The sequence below is a fragment of the Meleagris gallopavo genome, chromosome 7 (assembly GCF_905368555.1).
Source record: "Meleagris gallopavo chromosome 7, MGAL_WU_HG_1.1, whole genome shotgun sequence".
Lineage (NCBI taxonomy): Eukaryota > Metazoa > Chordata > Aves > Galliformes > Phasianidae > Meleagris > Meleagris gallopavo.
The window spans coordinates 26,367,697-26,393,289 of NC_139410.1; the positions used below are offsets into that span (position 1 = coordinate 26,367,697).

The 25,593-nt window shown below is 42.3% G+C and overlaps 1 protein-coding gene across 1 annotated transcript in view; it reads left to right on the forward strand.

Moving 5' to 3' along the window:
• The window catches only part of PDIA5 (protein disulfide isomerase family A member 5), a 93,310-nt gene extending 74,750 nt beyond the window's left edge, over nucleotides 1–18,560 (forward strand). The window contains exons 15-17 of the mRNA XM_085227592.1: nucleotides 4,601–4,671; nucleotides 13,199–13,333; nucleotides 16,214–18,560. Of these exons, the coding sequence (XP_085083718.1) occupies nucleotides 4,601–4,671; nucleotides 13,199–13,333; nucleotides 16,214–16,294 (287 nt within the window). The 3' untranslated portion in view covers nucleotides 16,295–18,560. The remainder of the gene's footprint in view (nucleotides 1–4,600; nucleotides 4,672–13,198; nucleotides 13,334–16,213) is intronic.
• The last annotated feature ends 7,033 nt before the right edge of the window (nucleotides 18,561–25,593 follow it).

Here is a 25,593-nt window from a genome sequence, read left to right on the forward strand (position 1 = left end):
CACCACACAGCTGTTCCTGCTGTTGGTAAACTCAGTCTGCACAAAATAAGCTGGGTCATATATTTTCCATCACTTCATCTCTCCCTCTTCCCCTCAGAAAACACGAGCTTTCCTTTAAATGCCTCATGCTAATTAGGGAAGACTTAATCTGACCATTTCTCCATCCCCTCAGTTGTCATAGGTCTGTATAAAACCTGTTTGCCTCCTTGCTTTCACTCATCTCCTGTTCATCAGCCATTCCTCTTGAATTTTTACCCACAGAAACTGTATTTTCCATGTGATGTATCTGTTGAGAATCTGGTTTTCAAGGTCAGCTATGTATCTGTGCCCCCTGTGACTGTACTGCAATTTACCTTCCCAGCCCAAACCGACTTTATGGCATGAATAATGAAGTAAAAAAAAAAAAAAAAAAAAAGTCTAATGTGAGTTTGCATAAGACTTTTAATGTTGTAGTGCAAAGACAAGGAGATCTTAGGGCCTCTCTGCTGCAGATGTTCTCATGTGAATTCATGGGCCTATGGCATAAGCAGGCAGTCTTGGTGTCCTGGCAGGTTGCAGTGGTTAGGCACAACAGGTACCTCTGTGCTGCATGGAAGAGCTTCTGTAGTACTAGATTTTGAGCGTGGAGATGTGAGATGATCTGACCACAGATCTATCAAGGTTGTATCGTTCACAGGCCAGGAACAGAGGGCGGCCCTAACACATGTTGCTGCATGTGCATTAGATTTTGAGCTTTCTTGTTTTCCTGCCAGGTGATGCAAGTGTGTCTGCATTAGGAAATGCAGTTAGCTCACCATTTTCGGAAGTGGTTATAGAGGTTTTGAGTGCCAATGCTGGGATCCTGTGGAAAGTCAGGATTTTTCCGCAGCAGATTTCTTATGGATTTATCAAATCACACAGGAAATTACTGCTCCTATTTGTTGCTAACCCTGTTAAGATTTGTTAATAACGTAGCAACAAAGACAGAAAACGGGCAAAGTAAAGACCTGCGTGTGTGTTAGAGGTCTCTGCCCCAGATGTGCTACTTTCAATGATGTTCAATTGAAAATCCACCTCCTGGCCTTCTAGGAAGCATGTGCTTCTTCAAAAGGCCCCAGATTGATCAACTAAAATGAAACTTAATGTTCTATAAATACGGCTGAGAAGATGTAGGACATTTTGATTCTTGACACCTTACTCATACCTTCAGATGCCACCAGTTTATTTTCCTTTAGTGGCAGCCTATTTGGAAAATCCTTTCCTAGGAGTCCACATGCTTTCCTGTCCCTCGTGTACAGTGCTCAGTACATTTTCTTTCTTTCCACTTTCAAATCTGGAAGGTAGTGTTAACACTTAAAAATAAATGTGTGATGGTGGGTGTGAAGAGGGAATGGGGAGAACAAGTTTTCCGTCTGTCAAAATGAAGACATCAACCTCTGCTTTTATTTTTTTGGCATGTGTGCCTTAAATAGAATGACTGGGTTGGGTGACTTCCAAGTGTTTGCTACATTTGGCAATCCTTCTAAATTGTAACAGATGAAGTTCTGCTATTCCATATGATACACTCCTTCCCCCTTTTTTCGGTGACTCTGTGAAGCTCCTTGGGAATTCAGCACAGCGTTCACATCTGTTACGCGGATGGATGTCCAAGGCTAACAAAATACCTACTGGACTCAGAGTTATCTCTGCCAAAAGCCATATGGTTGTGTTTTAGTTTTGCAAGCACAGTGCAGTAAAGAAAGGATGGTAGGCCAAGAGAGAAGGGAGGGGAGGCATGGAGCTTGAAGGTAAGCTTCTTATCAGTCGGTATTAGATTAGGAAGATGAACAGGTCACAGAAAAGTAGAAAATGAACATTGTGAGTACAAGTTAGTTTTCCAGGTGTTTTGAGTTATGTGACAGTCATTTACCCAACAGGCTGTCCAGGGGAGTGGTGGGGTCACTGTCCCTGAAGGCGTTCAAGAACCATGGAGGTGTGGCACTGAGGGATGTGGTCAGTGGGAATGGGTCAGTGGTTGGGCTAGGTGACCTTAATGGTCTTTTCTAACCTTCGTGATTCTGTGATCATCTTCATGTGCTGCTATTGAGCATAACCTCATAGCATGTTTACTCTTGCCTACTATTTCCAAAATACTGTAATGATGTGGATAATTGGATGCTCCCTTTTGGCCTTACAAACATGCATCTGCTGACACTTCTCTGAACCGTCAGCACACGATCTCCCATTCAGGTTGTTCTGATTCTGTTGGAGAGTGTAGCTCATGGAGAGCTCTGACCTGCTGCTACTTGAGAAGGAGCTTAAAGCAAATCCGTACCAAATGCCCCATCCTTCCAGGTCCAGCAAATGCAAGGTGGGAACTGTGTTGCTGATGAATCGTAAAGCAGGACAATGTGAAGTCTTGCATTTTTCTTGAGATGTCTTCTTGATAATTGAGAATTTGAAAGCTGGTGTTTGGTGAAATTTAAATTTCAAGCTGAAGATGGTGAGCAGAAATAGGGACCTGAAAAGTTTCAGAATTTTGGAGCCATTATGTTTAGGTGTAGCAGTTGGACACCATGCTTTCCAATAAACTGTAGTGTACGAACATGTAGAGTAGAGCAAGCATTCCAGTTTTAGAGTGGTCTGATTTTTCTTGTTGTGTTTTTTTTTTTCCCCTCTAAAATTGCTTTTGGATGTTGTTGCCAGTTCTGAGTTATTTCTGTAGAGCAGTGTTAACAGGCTAACTGTGGAGTTCATCTCACAGTAGAGGCCATAAGCAAAGATGTGTCAGGAGACAGACTTGACCCAAAGGCTTTTCAGTGTTAGGCAGACAGAACAGGCAAATGGTGAGAGAGAAGATGGGTTGCTGACATGGACTTTTGGGATGGGAGCAGTGCTGGCAGCCTGGAGCAGTAGCCTCCTCCTCCTTTTCTTTCTTGACCAGTTTCTCCCTGACAGATGCTGAACTGCTCAACAAAGTTAATATTTGGCAGGCTGTGGAGGACGTGCGGGCTCCAGCTGGGAATACAGCTGCTGTCAGGATAGGCTGCCATTATATTGCATAGAGTTTGAGATCAGTAAGGTGGATTTGGAGAAGCGGCTCAGTTTCCCAGGAAATGTCCATTTGACTTCTTGGTGCTATTAGGCACTGCATAGACTCTCAGTGGCATTCATACATGTGTGTCATTGCGGTGCTTTTGAAATCCCATTCTAAAGAAAAAATAAAATTCAAAGCAGTGTGTATAAGTAATGAAATTGTATTTTGGTCAACATCAAAGGTGTATGAAGCTTTTCCTTTGTGAAAAGGGATGCGCAGAGTTCATGTACAGGTACTGTTTCTTCTCACCCCAAAGAACAAGTGCAGTTTGAGGAAGTAGCTTTGAGCCTAAGAGGGAATTTGTTCAATTCTGAATTAAAATTAGCACAGCCACTTCTTTACCAGTGTTTTACAAAGACGAACAGCAGTAGCATAAGCTATAATAGGAGCTTGTGAACAACTCATCTGTTCTTACCCAGAAATAATACCAGGATGAACTCTTGTGCCTTCATAGAGTTATGTGGGCTTGATGGAAGTGCATCCTTTCCTTTTGTTCCTGCATCTGAGCAGAAGAAGTGTCCTGAGTTTGCTTTGGATCTACTTGGGAGGGAGGTTTCAGAGATGCGGGCACTCTGTTTTTCAAAGTTTTCCTGTGTATTGATATTTTGAGAGCAGTTCAGATTAATCAAACAGTAAGCCTCACATTTGAGTTAAGAACATCAAATCTGAATGCTGAATCGAGAGAGCTGTTCCTGTTTCATGTATGTATTTTCTTTTGAAATGTTTGAGTACATTTACTGCATATTTACTGTACAGGAAGGGACAAAGTGGCCCTTTGTTCAGCACTGTATGGTACCTGCAGGTGTCAGGCAGGCTCCCTCACAGAGCTTTGGAGTTCTTGCTTGCTGTCTGTAAAACCTTTCTGGGGTTGCCCATTTTGTGATAAGTGGGAGGAGAGTCAGGAAGGCCAGCAACAGTCATCCTAACCCAGGACTGAACTCTTCCCTGTACGTGAGGATGTGTTGCCTGTTGGACTTGCTCTTCCTCTCCCTTGTGATCGCAGTGCCTTGGCTCTAGCACAGGCAATTCCCAAACACATCCAAATGCTCCTCATGGTTTTTAAGACAGTTTTTGTTCCAACAACTTCCTTTCTAAATTCCAGCCTCCTCCTGTTCACCACAGAACTATCTTTATTCCTGTCTCCAAATGCAGTTGTATCTGTGGCAACAGCAGTTACAGCCTATGTGGTAATACCCACGAGGAAGTACAGAGCACGGAAATGGTTTGTCTGTTTGTGACTAGTGATGGTTCAGTGCTCTTAAGTGACTGGCTATGGGGACTGGCCCCTGATACCTAAATGGGGACTTAAATGTAAGTATATGCTTATATTGCTTGCAGGATTTTAAACACGTGCTTGAGTTCATGTAGCTGGAACACATGGTTTGCAGATGCCTAGTCCTGCTCTATTCCTCCCACAGCTGGAGAAGTCTCATCTAGAATTATTTTTAATACAGTTATTCCTCTAATTCACCTACATGTCTTGAGTTTGTCGTAGTATCTTAATTACAACTAACGTTTGTGTTCTTTTCTGCTCATGCCAAACAGGGTGCCCTCACTGTAAAAATGCCATTCCACATTTTACAACTGCTGCCGAAGTCTTTAAAGAAGATCGAAAGGTAACTAATTTGTTGTTGATCATTTTGGGGATATTTAAGAACTTTCCATCTGCGCTTTGCAGGCTTTACTTATCGATATCGAGGTGGTAGGCTTGCACGTAAAATTGCCCTTGAACTAATGGACGTGTATATGCATCTGAAGGGTTGTATCTTTTGGGTCAAGCTGATTTACACTTTTAATAGCTTCTTTGTTTTCTTTTATTTGTTTTATTTTCTGTTCAATCCTTTGTGCAAGAGTTTATTTCTATGAAGCGAGACACATTGTTTCTCAGTGAAAGATTTATAAAAGATAATTCACACTTTCTACATTCCCCTTCAACTTTTGTCAGGCATAAACCACAAGTTTTGTGACGGGCTTGAGAACCTCCGTTGTATAACTAACTCTTGCTTGCATAAATACATTACATTCCTGTTGGTTGGCTGGCTTGAGTCTGGGATGTTATGCCCTTCTTAAGGGCCTTCATACTTCTGCCTTGAAGGTTCATCTGATGGCCAAAGCGCAGCATTTTATTTCCCTGCATCAGCTGAGCCATTTTAACTGAGGGCATGTGTGTCTGGGATTAAAAAAAACAACAACAACCTGAGCCACTGGCTTAAGCAGATAACTGCTTAGAAACATGCTTATTATCTCTGTGAACCGTATTTCATTCTGATCTCTTCTAATGCTACTGTGGCTCTGCGTTTGGCTGTGGCAGGGAAAAGGTTTAATTCAGTAGGGAAATGAAGAGGTAATTTTAAAACAGTTACACCCCTGTGAGTCTGCCTGCTGCCACAAGGGATGAATTTGTGTGCTTTTTTCTCTTCCCTGTGTTTGTTTTTTTTTTTTTTCTGTAGCTCACAAAAGCTACAGATTGTCAAGAAAGAAATCATTCCTCTAGCACCAAATGCATCAAATCAACAGTCCCTCACTTACACCCTCATGCCCAGGTTGCACATGGAAGATTAAGAGTCATGCAGCTCTCATTCTCTTACTACTGTAAATCAGTGCCTTTTGGTTTCTCGTTTCTTCCTGAGATCACTAAGAACGTATCCTTGTTTTCCCACCTTCCTGTAGTTTCTTCCTAAATTCATTAAAATTTCACCCGGAGGAGATGAAGCAAATATCCCACACAATGTGAAGCTTGTTTATCAGAGCCCCAGGATGTATTAGCAACCAATGTGAATCATAGCACGGTTTATTGGACGCTATTGGACATAGTGGTGGTAAATGCAAGTTTGTGAAGCTTTTGGCTTGGACTGCAGGTTATGAGAGGGCTCAGAGCAAAGCTGTGGTTGGCAGTTGCAGTTCTTGATTTCAGTGTAAGGCTGAAGTAGAGAAGAACAAAATGTAATAAGTTGGAACGGGAGGGCCAGTAGGGAATAAGAGGACTGGTGTAATTTTGGGGAGGTGTGTGCAGTTAGGGAAAATGATGTTATTCCACCCTAGTGACTTAGGAAAGTGCCAGGGATTGATTATCTGGGGAACACTGTTGAATTGTGTACAGCCATAACCTGACAAGGTTTCTTGCTTCCAGTAGTTGCCCTTGTGGGAAAGAAAACAAGTCTACTTAAAACTTAAAGGTGCCCAACTGTTCCCACAAGCCATACTGGGCAAATCCCCATGTTTCAGGCTGGCTGAGCCTGAACATTTCGCTAATTCGTGCTTCTGTGGGGTTTGAAACTTCTCTAAAAATAATGCTTAAAGAGAAGTGCTTTTTCCCCCAGAAACATAGAAGAATTACTAAGCGTATTACTTTTGAGTCTGTAGTTCTGGCTTCTGTCTTTTCTTTTTTTTCCCCGGAGGGAGATTTTTTCACTTTACAGGAGTAGCATTTAAACCATATCTTCTTTCCAGCAGGGGTGGTCCTTTAATTAAACATTTAATTCTGCAGAAGCCAAAGAAAAATGAAAACATTCCAGCTGCGAATGGTTGGAAATGGTATCTTAACAGGTGCCCTCTGGGAGATTTTATGTGTTTACATAGGAATTTTAAAGAAGAATAGAACTTGAAGCTGCTAGAACCTGTCTCTGGCTCTTGGTATTGGCAGTAACAGGGTGATTTTGGTGCAGCATCCCCCATAGGGATGCATGTGGCACTGTGTGCTTTTAGATCATCCACACTGCTGGAGTCAGAGTTCAGAAACGCTGTGCTTGGAACGTTGGCTTTATGTGTCAGTTTGGTGGCAACATCACTGCTGGTGGAAAGCAGGGCGCCTGGGTGCTGGCCTAAGAGCACAGCCCTGCATGTAACCAGGGAGGGCTCTTGCAGAGCTCAGGCTGCCTGCATGGCTTTGTGGGCCTGAAGGCATTCAGTGTCAGGAAGAGCAGATGTAGGACAGCCTGGTCCAGTGAGGCAGCTAGCATGTTGCTTTCAGTTACTTAAAAAGAAAGAAGAAAAATAACCATGTGGAATGTTCTTGCCTTAGGGGGCTGTGGCCTTTGCATACAGCTGCTAGAGGAAAGCCTTTGGCCTCTGTTTCGCAGCCGGAGTTTTGGCAGCGACCAAAAACAGAAGATACACATGTGAGGGTTGTTGCTTTGCAGAACAGATGGAAGATGTGCACTAACTGCTCTGGAGACTCTTGAAAGGGCACCAGCTAAATCTTAAAAAAATCTGCATTCTGCCTTTTGGCAGTTTGAAGGAATTGATTTGAAATGCTCCAGTTCGGATTAGCTGAAGGAAAGCTATTGACTCTTCAAGCCCTTTCAGTAACAAATCTCTGTAACCCTCCAAAGAGGCTGTTGCTTGGGCAGTCTTCTCCAGTTCCAGAGAAGACAGTTCATGTATAAATGCATTGACCCGGATCAGAGCACTGCAAATGGGTTTGTCTTGAAACCACAGTAGCAGAGATTGCTGGAAGGACTGCAGCTCCTGGGCTGAGCTGGTGCCCCAGCAGCTGCAAGTTACAGTGAGACTGGTGAGTTCCCACATGTATTGTGCATTGACTTTGTGGGCCTGTTTTGAATGTGATGATAACCATGAAAACAATGTATAGAACCACAGAATGGCTTGGGTTGGAAGGGACCTTGAAGATTACTGAGGTCCAATTCCCTGCTGTGGGCTGGTTGTCCCCTACCAGATGAGGCTGCCCAGCACCCATCCAACCCAACCTTTAACTTCTCCAGGGATGGGGCACCCACAGCTTCTCTGAGCAGTTTGTTTAACTGTACTGTCTAGAGTTATCCAAATGTGTTAAATATTTGAATTTGGCCAAGAATTTGCTCTCCCGTTGCTTAAAAAGAATGTGTTGAATTTCTTTTTAATTAGGCTCATTAAAGATGGTGATGTTAGCACTGTACATCTTGGTGACTTCTAATGGATCTTTCCTTTGCAAGTAGGCCTGCTTTGAGAACAGCTGATGAATTGCAGCCATGGTAATGCTGTTGTGGTACATCAGGACATGTAATAATGAATCATCCATTCATGAGGCCATTTGCATTGAAGACAGTAGCTGAATCTCAACACACTTTAGCAGGCTAGTTCATAACTGTTAGGATCCAGAGCAGGTAACATAAATAGAAACTGTGGAGTAATCGTAGAGAAGAGTGTGCATCTGTCTTGCTCTTAGGTGCTTTTAAGACATTTGGCAACAACAGACTTTTTTCTCTCATAATCAAGTAAGTGTCATGGAATTGACTATACTTTCAGGCTATTGCTTAGTAGCATTCTTCTCCATGTTGCAATTTTAGATTTATTTTAATTTTTTTTAGCTTATATATCATTCCTTCCACAAATCAATATTCAGTTATTCACTTCCATTTTCATAACAAGAGTCAATATTAGCTCCAGCAGAGATTTATTCCTTGAATCAATAAAGCAGTGTATGGCAGTGCATATTTTAGCAGGAGGGAGACTGTGATTGCAGGATATTTTTACTGTATCATTGTATAGCAACTGGTAGACAAACAGTTAAAATGAAAAGGGTTTAAAAATAGAAAGGAGTTACTGGGAGGTGAAGGGATCCCACTTTCAATTTTCAACACATCTGCTTGAACCACTAGCTATAATTTTGTTCCTTAACTGCAAGATCCCCCTACAAGAAAAAGTTGCTTCCATAATCCTTTTGGGAGGGAACTGTGGCTGCTGATGTATGATTAGATGATACTGCAAATACTACTTCTACCTTCTAATACTTGCACGGGGAAAAGCAACAAGAAGTGCATCGTCCCTTAATGATTCTGTGATTGTTACATTTGAGGCATGTGGAGATCAATGGTCACACTTTTAGCATAACTCCACTTCTGTTTAAGCATCTCACTGGAAAGTTCTGATGTTTACAACAGCTCGACACTCCTGATCAGAGCACTTCATGTGAACAGTGTGCTATGCTCATTTCCCTTTTTAAAGTGCTCTTTAGAGCTGGATGTGCATTGCTCACATTCAAATGCAGCACAGAGTTCAGCTTGTGAGTACAGTTCGGTTTCTGTTTGTTTGGTAAGCCCATAAAATGTTGCCGTGGGACTTATCTTTTAAGATAAATGTATTTTCTAGCTGTTGCTAGAATCATACTAAACTTTACCAGCTATGGAACAAAGGAGAAATTCATACTAACCTGATATTACTGTTGTTGTTTACGCTAAGCTGGTGTTATTAATTATTGTTATAAGCTGCATAGTAGCTGTGAGGAACCACCAATAACATCAGGAAGACTGGACATATTGTAGGGAATTTCCTCAGGCACAGAAGTCTTTTGATTGGCTTTCTTCTCATTCATTGACTATTCTGTTCCTACCACAGTTACTGAACAGGATAGTGATAAACCTGGGCAGCACTGCCTCTGGAGGGAGAACTTTTGTATGATGACGTGTTGTCAATATTTAAGGCGGGGCAGCTTTGGTTTATGGGGAATCCATAACCCCATGGAGTTTTGTGCGTGCTGCACATAAAGCAGGGTTGTTCTTGTTTATATATTTCAAAATGTTTTTTTTTTTTAGTGGATTTCTCCCTCTGGTTATAGGAAAGCTAGAAACGCTCAAGAAATTAAATTTTAGATCCCCCGGTCAAAAACTCTGTAAAATCCATAAAATCAATCTTGTCTTCTGAAAGCTGTTATGCTGCATTCTTTTTTTTCATAATGAACATTTACAGACACACCTGAGTCTTACACCAGCTCTTCCTGGTGAGGAAGATCACAGATTTTTCACATTTTTTTCCTCTTCATGATGATACGTGTGCACATAATTCATGAGGGATGATGCCAAGTGTCTTGGCTCCGGGGTATGTATCTGGGATGTCTTATGTCAAATGTCTGAAATTTCTGGTTAAATACAGATCTTTTTACAAGGTGACGCATATGGGTTTTGCTAACCCATGCTTTCCAGTGAACTTAAATGAAGACTGGCTGCTCATAGTTAAATTTGAACATTGTTTCTGAGAACGGTGTTCCCCAGAAGTCTCTCACCTGAGAACGAAATGTTGGTAGAAATTTTTCTGCGCTTGTTTTTTCTGACTCAGTTTCTTTCTATGATAACACAAAAGCTGATCTTTGATAAGATTGAGAATGAAGGCAAAACCTTCCTGCAACTTGTGGCTGCTCGCTTGAGCCAGGACTCACACAAAAACCTTCCTTTGGAGGGCTGCTGTGACGTTTCCCTGTGGTGGTGAGCTGAAAACTGCTGTCAGAAATTGAGCTGAATATTTATAGTGCATAAAAACATTGTCAGAATGAAACAAAGGGGTATCGATTCCGTCTGCTGAAATTCTGATTATATTGTGGAGTTCAGTTGTCTGGAGTTGATGGAATTGAGAGTAGAATCAGTCTTCAGTCAAAGACTGTGGGTTTGCTACCGGTATATTCCAGTGTTACTTTTCTCTTGTTGCAGTGCACTATATTTGATCTTCCACTGTGAGGCAGGCAAGGCAATTAGGAATGTGATACTATGGTAATGAGTGCACAGAGATGGTAGCAGCCTCTATATTTGAGCTGCCTTCACGTTTACACTCTAAAGTAATCATTCAAGCTTTCCTAAGTACCCATACTCAACTGCTGTTGGCAGCAGGCATTTGAAATCCGGCCCCAGGATGGAATCTTGGGAACTAGATGTCTCTCTGTGAAATTTTGCACAGGTCTGCGTGAGTTACATTCCTTCTGAAAATTACCATTTCTCTTCTCTCCCTGGCTTTAAGAATAACTGAGTGTATGCTCTGAAGAGTTGGGCTCAAAGTGACGTTTGTAGAGTGGCAGTGAGTCCATGGGGCCATGTGGGAGCTTGTGTCAGGACTGCTTCAGAGTACAGCAGTCCACAAATGTGTTCTCTAAATGCTGCTCTAGGTGCACATGTCCCTTGCTGTTAGGCCTGCTAGGGTAGCATGGCCACTGCAGTCATGTTTAGGCTGGGATCTTTTTGCCTTACTTCACTGCATGACAAATGCGCGGGTGGAGCACCTTATAGAGGAGAGAGCTGTATTTCAGGCACTTACATATTGAAACTTAGGAGGGGAATGGAGTAAATGCATACAGTTAATGCAATTGCTGTTGGTAGACACAGTTTGAGCTGTTCACAGTTCCTCCTGAAAACATGGGAAAACAAAATACCTGATTTGGAGGGGCCAGCATGACCACACCACTTGGTGGTGCATTGACACAGGCTGTCCAGAGAGGTGGTGGAGTCACTGTCCCTGGAGGTGTTAGGAACGCTGTGGATGTGACACTGATGTTAGTGGGGATGGGTTGGGGTTGGACTGGATGGTCTTTGCCAACCTTAGTGGTTCTGTGATCCTCTGTTACTATGATTGTAGCCCTTCAGTCATCTGATTAGAGGCATCAAGTAACGATATTGAGCAATGAATGCTTAGTGCACTCCTAGTGCATTCCTTTACCAAACCTTCTCGCTGAGATCTCTTCTCATAAAAGCCTTTTGTAAAGTAAAGGGGTTCTTTGCTCCAGCCAAAGCTAGCCTAGATGATTCCAAGGAGGTGCAGATAAAAGGCTTCTCTCCCTGGCAGCATTCTAAGAACTAGTTTTCCTAATCTCCAAGGCTTTGTCTAAGAACAGGTGGCTCATCAGTCGTGACAGCTCTATGCCTCAGTTCGACTAGTAAGATCTGGATGACTTCACATTTACCCTCCCCTCTTTCTGATTCTAATCTCTCCCTGTGTGGCATTAGAGAAGTTGAGGGGGAAAGAAAAGCAGTCTTACTTATTCGTCCTACTTTTGGGGAGCCAGGACTTTTTGTAAATGAATATTGTGACATCACATAAATGTTTGTCTGCGTTGTGAGCTTTCTTATACAGAGAGGTAGCCAACAGGGCTCTAAATTTTGGCTGACTGCTAAGGTTAAGAAGGCACAAATACTTGGATGATCCTCTTCACAGTCTATTATTCCTGCCCTTTTGTATAACTGGCTCTTAAGAAACAGGAGTCTTTCTGTTCATAAGGAAAAAAAAAAAGAATTGTGATCATCCCTGTTTGTAACACCTGTCAAGAGCCCTCTCTGTGTAATAGCCTTACAAATGTTCTAAACAGGAAAGCGAACCAAATATTTAAGGTATGATTATATACCTTTCGTGTGTTTTCCATCTGAAGGTAGACCCCAGTGTGAGCCCACTGAGCATTGTTTCATCAGGCTTTGAAAGCCAAAACAAAACAAGCAGGTTAATGAAGTTGGCTTTTCCATTCTCTTTAATTGCTGTTAGGTTAATGAGATGGGGTCTTTGGACAGCGTCACCATGAGACTGGAGGGCATTGTGGTATATTAAGTGATCTTTTAATTATGGAAAAACAGTTCAGCTGCAGCTCAGAGTCACGCAAGCACAAGGTATTTGGTCACATTGTTTGAAGGAGGCACCTGTAGTGGAAATCTGAAGAGAAGATGTCTGCTATGAAATTAGCACTTGATACATCATAACCCACGACTGCAAAAATTATTCTTCTAGTTTGTAGTTTTTTGACACAGCTTGTGCTTAAACCTGTTTACTCTTCAGCAAAGCACGTAATGGGGTTGTGAAAGCAAGCAGCCAGTGCTCAGAGCCAGAGCTGGCGCACACTGGTTGGTGTGAAATGGCAGCAAAGGGCTCTACTGCTTTGCATTACAGCCTGTGAACTGCATTTTGGTTTAACATCAGGAATGTTAAGTGCAGCCCTTTCTCAGTACTTCACAGGTTTGGGTTCCAAATGTCAAATGCTCCAAACTGGAGTTAGCTTGAGCTGGTGCTCTGGGGCCGCACTTCCTTGTATTCCCTGCTGAGCAGGCAGGCTGCATCCTGCTCAGTTGTTTATGTGACAGTAGCATCTAGAGGCTTCAGAAGGAATTAAAGCCCATTTTGCTAATGACGGTGCCTACATACAGCCCCTGCCTTAAAGGATAGACAAAAAAAGAAAACATGGAAAAAAAAAACCAACAGATGAAGGCAGGCAAGCTGTGCACAAGCAGCCTGCTTCCCTCCTGGCACTGCTCAATGGACGGGACTCCTGGACAGCACTCCTCTGCTGTGCTCTTGGCAGAAGACATGAGTCTCTCCCTACAGTATGTATAAGCTGCAGCAGCATCCTGACCACAGAGTCTTGCTTGGTATTCTGCTGCCTCATGCTGATCTCTTGCATTGCAGATCGCCTACGCTGCGGTGGACTGTGCCAAAGATCAGAATCATGACCTGTGCAAGCAGGAGGGAGTTGATGGCTACCCCACCTTCAACTATTACAACTACGGGAAATTTGTGGAAAAATATACTGGAGAGAGAGGGGTGAGTAAAAGCAGAGTCATCGCCTGATAAAGGGAAGAAGTTCTCTGCCTGCCTTGCAAAAGAATAAATGCTGTGTGGTAAATTTTTTATCATACTGAAAGAATGTATAACTGCTTCTGTTACTGACACTCACAGATGAATCACTGCATACCGCACCACTGTGTGTTTCTGCATTACAAAAATATTTGGTTTATTTTAGGAATATGAGGAGAGGAAAAAGAAGATTTGGTAATGCTTTGTTACATATTTAATTTTTTAAGCTGTAATCTGAAGTCAGTTTGCAGTTAGAGAAAGTGGAGGATGTATTACAAGGGCTGCTGTTAGGTGCAGAAATGCCAGAAGATACAGATCTTGCTCCTGTCACTTCTGGAGCCAGTTCATCCATATACTGTAAACATGCTTCAGTTCTACTAGGCTGCCAAACAGACCATTGTTTTCACAGCAGGGACAAAGCTGTCCATCAGAGACCAGGGGAAACTAAATGTCTCATTCTCACTGGGTCAGACTCAATTGTGTGGCTCAGGATGGATAGACCAACTGTGCCATCTAGCCAGTGGGCTGAAGTTTCATCCTTTTGTCCTGCTGTGGCCATCTAATTATACGCTATGAATATAGTGAGCAGAAATGGCATAACGTGTTCTGTAAAATGCCTGAAAATAAGGAACTGATGTACTTATTTGTGTATTCTTTGTCATAAGCATGTGGAAAGAGGTTACTTCTCAGCAGTGATTGATTGCTGAGAGAAAGCTAAGGTCTACAAGAAAAGAACCTGGGGTCTTCAGGCTATCCAGTCAAGAGCCCTTTGTGAAAGTCATTGGTGCTGTTACAGCATGCCAAATTACAGAGGAGCATGATTAAAAAAAAAAAAAAGCCAGGTTCTGAGGTTCTTTCTCAGTCAGGATCTTAGGGAAGCCTTCATGGAGCTTGGCCTCCCAGTTTTCTCCAGCATTAGGACCACAGTAACTGCCAGTTTGAGGAGCTGATCCAGACCTTGTTATGGATACTGTGTTAAGTTCAGATTGGGGATCTTTTCTTAAATCACAGAATCACAGAATGGCCAGGGTTGGAAGGGACCTCAAGGATCACAAATCTCCAACCCCCCTGCCACATGCAGGGCCACCAACCTCCACATTTAATAATAGACCAGGTTGCCCAGGGCCCCATCCAATCTGGCCTTGAACACTTCCAAGGATGGGGGCATCCACAACTTCTCTGGTCAGCTTGTTCCAGCACCTCACCACTCTCTCTGTAAAGAACTTCCTCCTGACGTCCAACCTAAATCTTCCCTCCCTCAACTTAAAACCATTTCCCCTTGTCCTGCTGTTATCTACCCTTTCAAAGAGTTGATTCCCCTCCTGTTTGTAGGCTCCCTTTAGGTACTGAAAGGCTGCAATGAGGTCACCCTGCAGCCTTCTTTTCTCCAGGCTGAACAAGTCCAGCTCCCTCAGCCTGTCTTCGTAAGGGAGGTGCTCCAGTCCCCTGATCATCTTTGTGGCTCTCCTCTGGACCTTCTCCAACAGCTCTGTCTTTCTTGTAGTGGGAGCTCCAGACCTGGACACAGTACTCCAGATAGGGCCTCACAAGAGCAGAGTAGAGAGGGACAATCACCTCCCTGTCCCTGCTGGCCACCCCTCTTTTGATGGAGCCCAGGATACCATTTGCTTTCCGAGTTACAAGAGCACACTGCTGGCTCATGTTAAGCTTTTCATCCATCAAGACCCCCAGGTCCTTCTCTGCAGGGCTGCTCTCAAGGACTGCTCCTTCCAGTCTGTAAAGTAAAGTTGGGTGCAGTAACCAACAATTAAGTACAATTTCAGCTGCAATCTTCATATTTCTAACCCCTGCTTAAAGAAATGATATGTGAAAAGAGGTGGCTGATGAAAGGAGGAGTGCTCTGAGACCACAGCAGTTGGGAGATGATTATCCCAGTGCCAGAAAGTAGACTGACTAATACTCTGCATGCAGCCAAATATTTATTGGCTAAAATTAAATTACCAAACAAGTACATCACGTTCTCTGCTGCTGACAGCTGTGTTCCCTTTCCATCTCTCAGCCCCATGGTCTTTCGCTTCTGCAGCATCAATTAAGTTTTGTTATCTCCAGTGATGGCAGTGCTTTGCGCAGTGCCTTCCGTGGAGCTTCCAGCTCTGTTCACACATCTGTTTCAGCAACAAAGCATTGTTCTGTAAGGGACTTCTCATGAGTACGATGGCACCTTTTGAACTACCTTGGCCAACTACCTTGTACCTTCCAAAAGAAGGCACTCGACAGTTTTAGAAAAACAGTCTTGACATAGTTGTTGAAATACAAAGGTTGATGTCTAGGCATCCAGATTTAAAATTTTGACTAATTTTCATAATATTTTGAAAAACTATGATTCCTTTCATCTGGTTATGTGGAGGAAGAGAGAAGTCATTAGCAAAACTATTATGGGATGAGGAGTGGTGACAAATATGTGTATAGGCAACAAACAATCCACATACAGATTTCAGAATGGCACAAATAGCTTACAAGTAAGGCAGGAGCATTCTTTGAGCAGTTTCAGCAAAAAGGCATATGTGACATTTTTGGGGGCAGTTTTCAACCTTCTGTGAGTGCTAGGGTCTTTCTGTGCCCCATCTCTTCACAGTTTCTTGTGGAAAATGGTGAACTGTGGAATCTCTGGATATTTCTCCTTGCCTTTTAGCGGAGCAGCACAGGGCCAGAGTACTGCATGATGGAGCAACGCAGAAGCAATAACCGTTCCTTAGTTGATAATGTGCCAGCTTCCATTGGCTGTTGGACACAGAAGCTAAAAGTGTTCTTGGCATGCAGTTCTGGTTGTGGATTTGTTCAAAAATTATATATATATGACCCATATATTTTTTTCTTCTAAAACAGGAGGCTGGATTCACCACTTTCATGCGAGCCCTTAGAGAAAGAGACCATGAGAGAGTAGGAAAGAAGAAGGATGAATTGTAATGTCTGCCTCAAAAGAAGCTTTCCGCTGCACTGTGAATGGTTCCAGGTCTTTTGTTAATGCACCTGAGACTTCACACGTTCTCAAGACAGAGACTTTTTTTTATAAACAGCCATGGCCATTTTGTACAATTTTGAAATAAAGTGAAACCACTTGATTTTTAAAAGGAAAAAAAATTTAGAATGTTGCCATAATGTTTTAAAGAAAAACTTAGCATTTTCTCTCATGTTGTGAGACTATGCCCACTGACACTCCTATGCAATATTTTTGTAGTCTATAGTGTGTCTGTAGGTGTTTGATAAGGTGATTTTTTTTTAAAGGTATTGCAGTACATGTTTAACAAAACAATGGGGGGTAGGGAGGGGATGATGCTTTAAAAAAAAAACAAAAAAACAGTGAAGGAAAGTGGGACTTGCAGGACACAGATTATTCAAATGTAGTTTTACATTCTTTTGGAATACTTACATGTTCTTTGGTGAGAAACAATATTAAGGTGCTCAGGGATAGATAAGGTGTTTGAGTTAATGAAGACATTATCGTTGGCCATTCCAGATCTGTTGATTTCATTTCAATCTCTCTACCAGGACTGTTTATATACCTCTATAGGATGTATTGATTTAATTGACTCAAGTATCAAAAACCTACAAAGCATGGGTAAAATTAAACTAAGCCCTCCTTTTTGACATCAGTATTGACAAATGCCTCTGTACGTTATGGTAGGAGCAATGACCTTATGGGATTTACAGTTACCCTTGTAGGGTATACAGCCTCCCTTCAAGTTTTGACTGGGCCATCTGAAACATTCGTTGGAAAATGTTACATTTAAATGTTTTGATAAATGCATACTACTTCTGATAATGCAGTAATTATATACATTAATGTTTACATTCCAAAAGTTGATCCACATTTGTATGTTGGAGAGTTTCTTTCTGCTCTTGAAGGAGTTGCATACGCAATCTGTTAGACAAAATCATCCCTGTAAAAGCTGGATTAGCAGCAGTTGACATGTTAACACCTGCTTTTTTTTTTTTTTTTTTTAAAGACATTTTCTGGAGGTACTTATGCCTTTCACAGGAGGGGAGCAAGAGAGGCAGGAAGTTATGATTCACTACAAATAAATCTGAAAAAAGAAAGTTACTTTTACTGTTGATCAGCCTCGTTCAGATTCTTCTGTGTTGGGTTGTCCAAGAGAACAACCACAGGCAGTGGTGGAGTAGTTATCTGCAGGATGGGTGCCCGCTCTGTGCTGGGGATGGCGTAGTGTCTGGCTTTGCCAGGATCTGCATCCATCCACCTTCACACTCAACAGCAGACCAAACAGCTTTTTGCAATGAAGCAACACGCCTCAACTCTGTCATCTTCCTCTTGCTCCTCAGTCTGCCTGTTTCATTTTCTGTTTCGAATGTTTGAAGGCGCTGTTAATGAACAGCACATCACTGTGCTGCCCAGGAGGTGCATGGCAATTCACCTCCATTCTGGATCTGTTTTTGTCTTTTCTCTCACCCAGTGAATGGCCCTGTGCGGTTGGCACTCGTTAGGCTGCTGCAGACAGTAGAGAGTAATCTGGAATACCAGTAGCCTGATGGCCTTGTATGGTAGCCAGTTTGTTAACTGTGACTTAAATTTAAAAGTGGTGGAGCTGTGCCAAGTATTTTCTCTTTTTAAGCACCTTCAGTCTCTTCACTTAGTCGACTGTCCGGTCATTCCTAATATCCTAGGGTGAAAGGAGCTTAATTTATTAAGAGTTTTACTGTTTTTTTTTTCTTTCCTGTTAGCAAGATGCTTCATGTTGCGTTCAGTGCTTTTGCATAAAGTCATGATAGTTTTCTCCATGCCAGCCTCGTGCTTGGCAGCATGTGTTCCACCCTGTACTTAACAAGTAATGTGTACTGATGCCGTTGGATTTGAAACAGGAATTTCTTTGCTTACCGGCAGACAACTGAGAACGATAGTGCAGAACTTCCTGCAATGTTTTTGATCTCAGAGTCAAAGCAGCTGGCACTAAGGAAGGCAAATAGTCTCCAGTACTGCTTGTAGGCTGTGCCTGTGTTTGTGCTAATTGCTGAGAAATGTGGACTTCTTTTGAAGGGAAGAAAATAAATCTTTGCTTGCCAATGGTGACATCACTTGTCAGCATCGTTCTGAATTGCAGGCTTTAGTAAATGTTTAGGATAGGACAATTGCACACTGTGCTTCAGACCCATAATTCCTTACAGCTGGTTACACCATAATAAAATTTAAATTAAGGATTCTCGTTCTTCCCTTCAATCTTTTGTCAGTTACTTCTTGGCCTTGGGCTTTCATTTTTTTTCTTGGCTAATCATGTGTTAATGCACAAATGTAAAATATTTGAGAATAATTTACCTTCTGTTATGAGGTTGTGATTCATCTGGTTTACAGTCTGAATTTTTATTACTATTTTTTTTTAAATCTAGTTTTGAACACCACAAACAGTTACATCAAATGGCTGACGTTAGCCTTAGTTACTGTGAGCTACTGTGTGTCTTGAGCTGGGAACTTTACTTCCAAGGTCATTCTGTTAGTAAAACCAGGTTTACAGTCAGTTATAGTGTTATGATTCTGATGTCTCCAGTAAAGCAAAAGTTAGTATCTGTATTTGCTAATGGAGCCAGTTTGTTTATATTTGTGTCAATCAAATTAAGTTGAAATTGATTATTTTTACATGAACTGTGAATCAGAAGTATCTAATATGTAAGAACTCTTATTTTGTATGAAGTGACCAACTGGTCCAACATGCTCAGACTTACCAGCCAGTCCTGGGAGAGGCATGACCTCAGCATTTGTAATCATATAGGAATTTCTGCCATGGTTCAAAATGGGTAATCTGATGTTTCAAATCATGAATCATTTATCAGCAAGAAACTTGCTGATAACAAATGGTTTGGAGTGAATCAGAGTGTTCTGTTCCGGATGAGTTTGGTCTTTCAGCCCTTCTGAGATGCTTGACATCTGCTACACAGTTAATCCTAAACAGATTGAATCTTGTTGTGGAAGAGTAAAACCTGTACACCAGCAGAGGTTTTGAACAAGGGGTGTGCATGGCTTCATTCCTCAGCAGTGGTTTGAACAAGATACAATAGCCCACTGGTCTGTGCTAGTCCTGTTGTTAGACCAAGAAATTATAGGCAGCAGGAGCAGATATTTATGCAGACTGGTAGCAGCTGCATAGGAAGGGGTTTTCCTATCTAATGAAAGAGCCTGAGATGTTGGATTACTTTCATCCCACAAGAGAGTGGAAAGGGAGTGAGACAAATCTAAAATGTATGAATATGTAGACGTGTGCAAGTCAGATTGGTGTCCCAACTCTGGGCACGTGGTTGTATTGTTGCCCACTGCAACCCCAGTAATGCTTTGGTCTCTTCTTCTAAGGGGTTGTCCATCCATCTCTGACCCAATAAATATCCTTATTTCTTTAAACTAGAGTAACTTCTCCAGATGGGACTAGAACGGACTTGTTTTCCGATCGGAATGAAGAACAGACTGCCCAGGGAAGTGGTGGAGATGTGGCACTGAGGAACATAGAGGGCATGGTGAGGATGGGTTGGTGGTTGGACTGAATGATCTTCATGGTCTTTCCCAACCTTAATGATTCTGTGATTCAAAGAAAAACAACGTAGCAGATCTTCATTTCCTCCTTCTCCCTTCTGTAGAATTGCATTCTGGATCTGATAGTCCCGTTGACCGCTAATGCCCTTATAACCAGATGCAGTTGTGTAAAACAGCCTTGGGAATTTCCTAAACTTCCACTCAGCCCAAATTAGGCCCTCACATTTTGCTGGCTTAAATGTCTCTTAGCAGCCATCCAGTAAGATGGATTGATAATGATATTTTTTTTTTTGTTTTTTGTTTTTTGTTTTTTAAAGAGAGATTAAACAGTGTATGTTCTTACAATATTTAATTTGGGAGTAAAAAAGGAGATGCAACTCCCGTATGAGTAAGCTCTAAGTGAGTGCTTCCAAGGAAACCTCCTGTCAGATGGGATTGCTTCCTGGATGGTTTTACTTTTTTTAAAAGTTAACTGCTTTTCAGAGGAAAAGTCAAGACTGAGTGACTCAGTCTACGAGTCTATTTTCCTTTTAAAAATAAAAAGCAAAATTGCTCTCCATATTCTTGATAGTGTTATGTTAAGAGAAAGAAATGTTGCTTTTCTGGATTTCCTAGAATAATACTCAACCCCTGCCAACTGCATTTTACAAACTGTGAAGCAAGCCATTCGCTCAGAACGATGCTCAGCAGAGCAGGGATTGTTGTCCACGTGCATCTCAATTTAATAGGCTTACTTCAGTGTGATTGGGTCTGTAATGTTACACTGGGATCTGCAGGAGTGCATTCTGGAAATGGGGAAAACGAGATTTATCAGCAGGTGCTGAGCACTGGGGCCAAGTGCTGGCGTTCCTTTGCCTTTGGCAGCCCAGTATCAGTGAATGCTTGGTGCTTTGCTGGAAGCAGCAGAGCTGAGCCCCAGGGGTGCAGCCCTTTGGCTGAGGCAGTTGTGTACAGAACTGACTGGAAATCTAAACTCCCTGTTATTATTTTTTGTGGCTTGTTATGAGAAGATGCTGTGTTTTCTCTGTGCATTCTGCTTTTATTTACTGGCTGAGAAAAGAGAGTACCTGGGTGTTTCTAGAAAGGGATTCATTGCCCTAATGCTAGCCCATGGGTGTCCAACCTTCTGGCTTGCCTGATCCACGTTGGGTGTCTAGAGCTGCATCTACAAAGGTTGCTCCAAACTTAATGCCTTCTGATTATTTCCATGGAAACTACAACTGATACAAAGAGCACAGTAACATTATTTCATAGAGCAAATTCTCAGCTACAAAACACTATTTTTTCCACATAGTGATCACCATCAGCTCTGCATTTTCACCAGTGATGAACAAGAGCCTGTATGCTGTGCTCATAACAATCTGCACCAGCAGAGGTGACCCACTGCTGCTGTCACCACTGCTGAAACACATCAGCCACCACCTCCGTGTGCTCACATCCACTGTTCGATCTCCAGAAAACTTTCAGCAAGCATCGATAGATGTCAATGGTTGCAATTTCTTACGCAGAAAATGTAAAATTAGTATTATTTGTGAACTTTTTTTTGTGTAACTAATGCATCGGGCTTGTTCAGTGGCAGTAGTTACAGTTCTCAATGAGCTCTCACGTGTTCATCAGAGATTTTTGATGAAATTTTATTCTTCCCATGCTTCATTCTCAAAATCAGTTGTTCACAAATGTATGTACTGCCAAAAAGTGATGACATGAATAAGGTCTGATTGTGAAGCGAGGGATGTTTCTCTCCAGTAAGAGAGGACTTATGAAAGTATGGTAAAGAGACATGATCAAATTTTTGATTGCAACTCTATATGTTCCTTTTGAAAATTCACAAGTGATGTACTTAGGAAAATTGAATCACAAATAAACCAAAAAATTGATTATTTTTTCAGCAATCATGAAACCTATTCTCAAATTCCTTTATCAAAAGGGAAACCATGGCTGCATGTTTTTTTTCACAGGACCATGTTTAGCCAATGTATTAAAATGCATAAACTTATTTGCCATAACTTGAGCTGGCACCGGACTGCATCCCATGCCCTGGATCAGAAAGCATCACAGTGCTAATTATTCCCATTAGCTTTCGGACACTGATAATTTATCCTTCCTACTGCTCTTGAATCACTCAGTAATGAGCACCAGTTAGTCACATGTGGCAGATACTGCTCCCTCCCTCTTTACAACACGATTCCTTTCAAGCATTCATCACAGGAAAAAAGCTCCTACACGAACAAAATCTTTTCAAATGAGTCTCTGATGCCCCACTTAAGTGGGTGTCTACATTGCAGGCATGCAGAAGAGCCTTCTTCATTAATAAGAGCAATTCTGCGTGAGCTGATTAGCTCTTGCAGCTCATTTGGTAGCAAATGTGTAAATCTGTCACACTCTAAATGCCAAATATGTGCAGAGTTCAATGATGGAGAAGGAGGAAATGTACAGCAGTCGAGGCTTTACTTGCAAAAAAAGGACCTTAACCCATGCATTAGATTGGAGCTCTGGATCTATCTGGAGCATTTGTCATTCCTCTGCTGTGTCATATTATTTCCTTGCAATATTAATAATTCTTTCTGCTGCTGTGATGGTCCTTTAGCGTGTGTAGGTGTTTAATTTTGTGCCTAACGTTTGTAACAGACACCTGATAGCTGGTCTCAATTCCCATAAAACAACAACAGCCGAATCGATGCAGCCTTCCTTGCACAGCCCATGAAGCCAAATTAATTAATTGCTAACGCTGCATTATTAATGACGTAGTCACCATCACTTTTCTTGTCCTTTTTTGTTGGTGACAAACTTAGGAAGAGAAAGGGGAAAGAAGACTGAGCAGCCAGTTACACAGTTGGTGCTGTAGTGTTCCTATCGATGCAGGAAGGGCACTACAAAATCATCATACCTGCACAGAGAGAAGCTGGCTCACTGCTGCAGACAGTGGGTTAATCCAGAACAAAACAAGAAAATTGGCCTGAAAAGCTCATTTATGCATGATTTTATTTCTTTTCTTGCTGAGAACCTGCAGAGCTAACCCAGCTCAGAGGCCTGGACCTTCTGGCATGGGGCAGCCAGGCAGACCCCACTCACGTTCCTCTATTAATATGGGGGAAATTGTGGCACCAGCTGGATCTCTGACCAGAGCAAGATTTGGGCTCCATCTTCTGCCATATAAATCATATGCGTATATAGAATGATACAGAATGGCTTTGGTTGGAGGGTACCTTAAAGATCATCTTGTTCCAACTCCCCTGCTGTGGGTAGAGTTGCCAGCCACTAGATCAGGCTGCCCAAGTCCCCATCCAACACAGGCTATGGGGACAGAACTTCCCATGTCCTGAAAGCAGGGGTTCTGCAGGCTGTGCAGGTGGCTGTGAGAGCTGTGAGCTGGTTTGGGGCTTCTGGGATGAGTGGGGGCAGGAGTGAAATAAGGCAAAATCTCAGAACATCTTTTTGGTGAATTTTTCAGTGGCTGGCTAGCAACAGCCCTTCCTCACAGCTGCGTGAGGCTGAGTGCTCCTTCTCTTCACACTGCATTTCTGTTCCATCAGACATCATGACTGCCAGCTTTATTCTCTCTTTCCAGCAGCTCTATTGCTGGAAGCCAGCTTTCTCCAAGCTGAGCATAAACTGCTGCATACAGGATAACATTTCCTAGGAAAATGTGGACTGTTGTAATGACCTACATCATCCTATAATCTCCAGGTTGCTGGTGAGGAGGAGTTTGCTTATGTTCCCTCCTCCCTGAGCATAGAACAGGGCAATCAGGTCCAGCGTTGCCTATTGCATCTCCAGAATGTAGCAAGACCTCTTAACCAGCCTGGAATCTGCTTACCGTAGCGAGAGCACCCAACTTGTGCTTGGGCTGGCCTGCAGAGGGGATGTGACCTCGGGGACAGTATGGAGAAGACAACTTGGGCTGAGGACAGTTCTTCCTTTCCAGACTGGAAGGAGCTGCCTTCAAGGTAGATATTCCCTGGCACAAGGGAGGAGGACTTGTTCATTGGAGAGCTGGTGCAGAAATACAGAGCCTCTAATTTACATGGTGCTGCTCACTTCTGGCTGATCCCTTAGGACATAGGAGCCCATCACCTGCAGGAGATAGCACAAGGATAATAGCACGACTCCTTTCTTTCCTAAAATCTACCTCGCTGCCACAGCCTCCCTTAGGTGAGAGAACAGAACAAAAAGGGGGACTACAGAAGCAGCAGAGGTAGAGTTCACCGTGTAATGAAGTCATCTCTTTTCAGTGAGGTACCACAGTATTAGGTGCACTAGGTTTATTTTGGATAGATGTATAATCTTAATTGCTGTGTATTGTTTGCATTGTAGTCTCAAGATCTAGGTCCTCATTATGCTAGATGCTGTACAAATATATGAGACTGTCATGCATGGAAAGGCTTTTATTATGTAAATAGTCAGGTTGGGAAAAAAAGAAGTGGTGTTATCTGTGTTTTACAGATGAGGCAGTGAGAGGAAAAAAAAGGAAAAAGCATTTTGCCCAAGGACATACAGTCTGTGGGTCAGTGCTGGACTTGAAATTCAAGTCTCGATTTAGTTCCTTACCAGCTCTTCTTTCAATTTGGGTACTGCACACAGCATAATTAAAAATAAAAATGAAGCACAAAGACAACAATACCATGTGTAATTTATCTCAATCTGGAACAATCATCCAGTACCTCTGGGCCAAATCCTCCCCCACTCTTCTCTGTTCTCCAAAACGTGTATTTCTTTCACGCCTTATACCTGTCATCACCTTACAAGTCACGTTACTGCACGCTTTGTTCTCCGATATTCTGCAACATAAATCATGTTTCACAACAAACCTGTTAGGAAAAGGCTCTGTTCCATGTGAGGCTGTGTCCCATTGGCACAGCCCCCTCCATTTATATTCCGATCCTTTTTAGGAGTGTTACTAGAAGTAACAGTTCTAAATATTTAGAGTAATAAAGTAGAAAGGATGCATGTGTGCTTCTGCCAGTGAATACAGCAAGGCATCCAGTGTGCTTAGCATCACTGCTCAGCTCTACCTGCAAAGTCAAAAATGCATTATTGATGTAAATAAATAATCCATACTGAAGACGAATAAAACATGGGTTTCATTTGGAAGGCACAATGCATTTGCTTTGTGTATATCAAGGCTTTATGCCAGGCTTTAGGAAATAATGTGGAGGGAGAGAAATGGAGAAGTCACGACAGTCAATGGAAAACAATAAAACTGAATTGGTATTTACTAAGGCTAGATAATGCCAGACTAACTCAATAGCTTCCTCTGATACAGTAATTATTTAGCTAGACAAGGAAGGAAAATCTGTGTCTGGACTTCAATAAAGCAGCTGATTAGGAGCCATGTGTAAAATTATATCTCCTACCTGGGGAAGTCTGAGATTTATAGAGAAGCTGAAAGGCAGGCAGCGTGCTAGGAGAAGCTGAGGCACATCAGAAGGGAGTCATCTGAAGTTCCTAACAAGTCAGTCTTAGGATTGATTATTATTTAATATTTCCTTAATGACCTAGGTGGAAAACAGAGGCGCCTGATAATTAAAATGTCTTGAAGTCACGTGGCTAAGAAGCATCATTGGTGCAGGGAACATTCAGAATGCCACACAGCAAGAACCCAGTGTCCTTGGCGAGGAAGGTGACAGCAGAACAACTCCTGCAGGAAACAGCAATGGCACAGAAGGATTTGTCTTTGTCCCAGTGGACCGAAAGGGCTACTGAAACCCTACAGTGCAGTAGGAGGAACACTAGC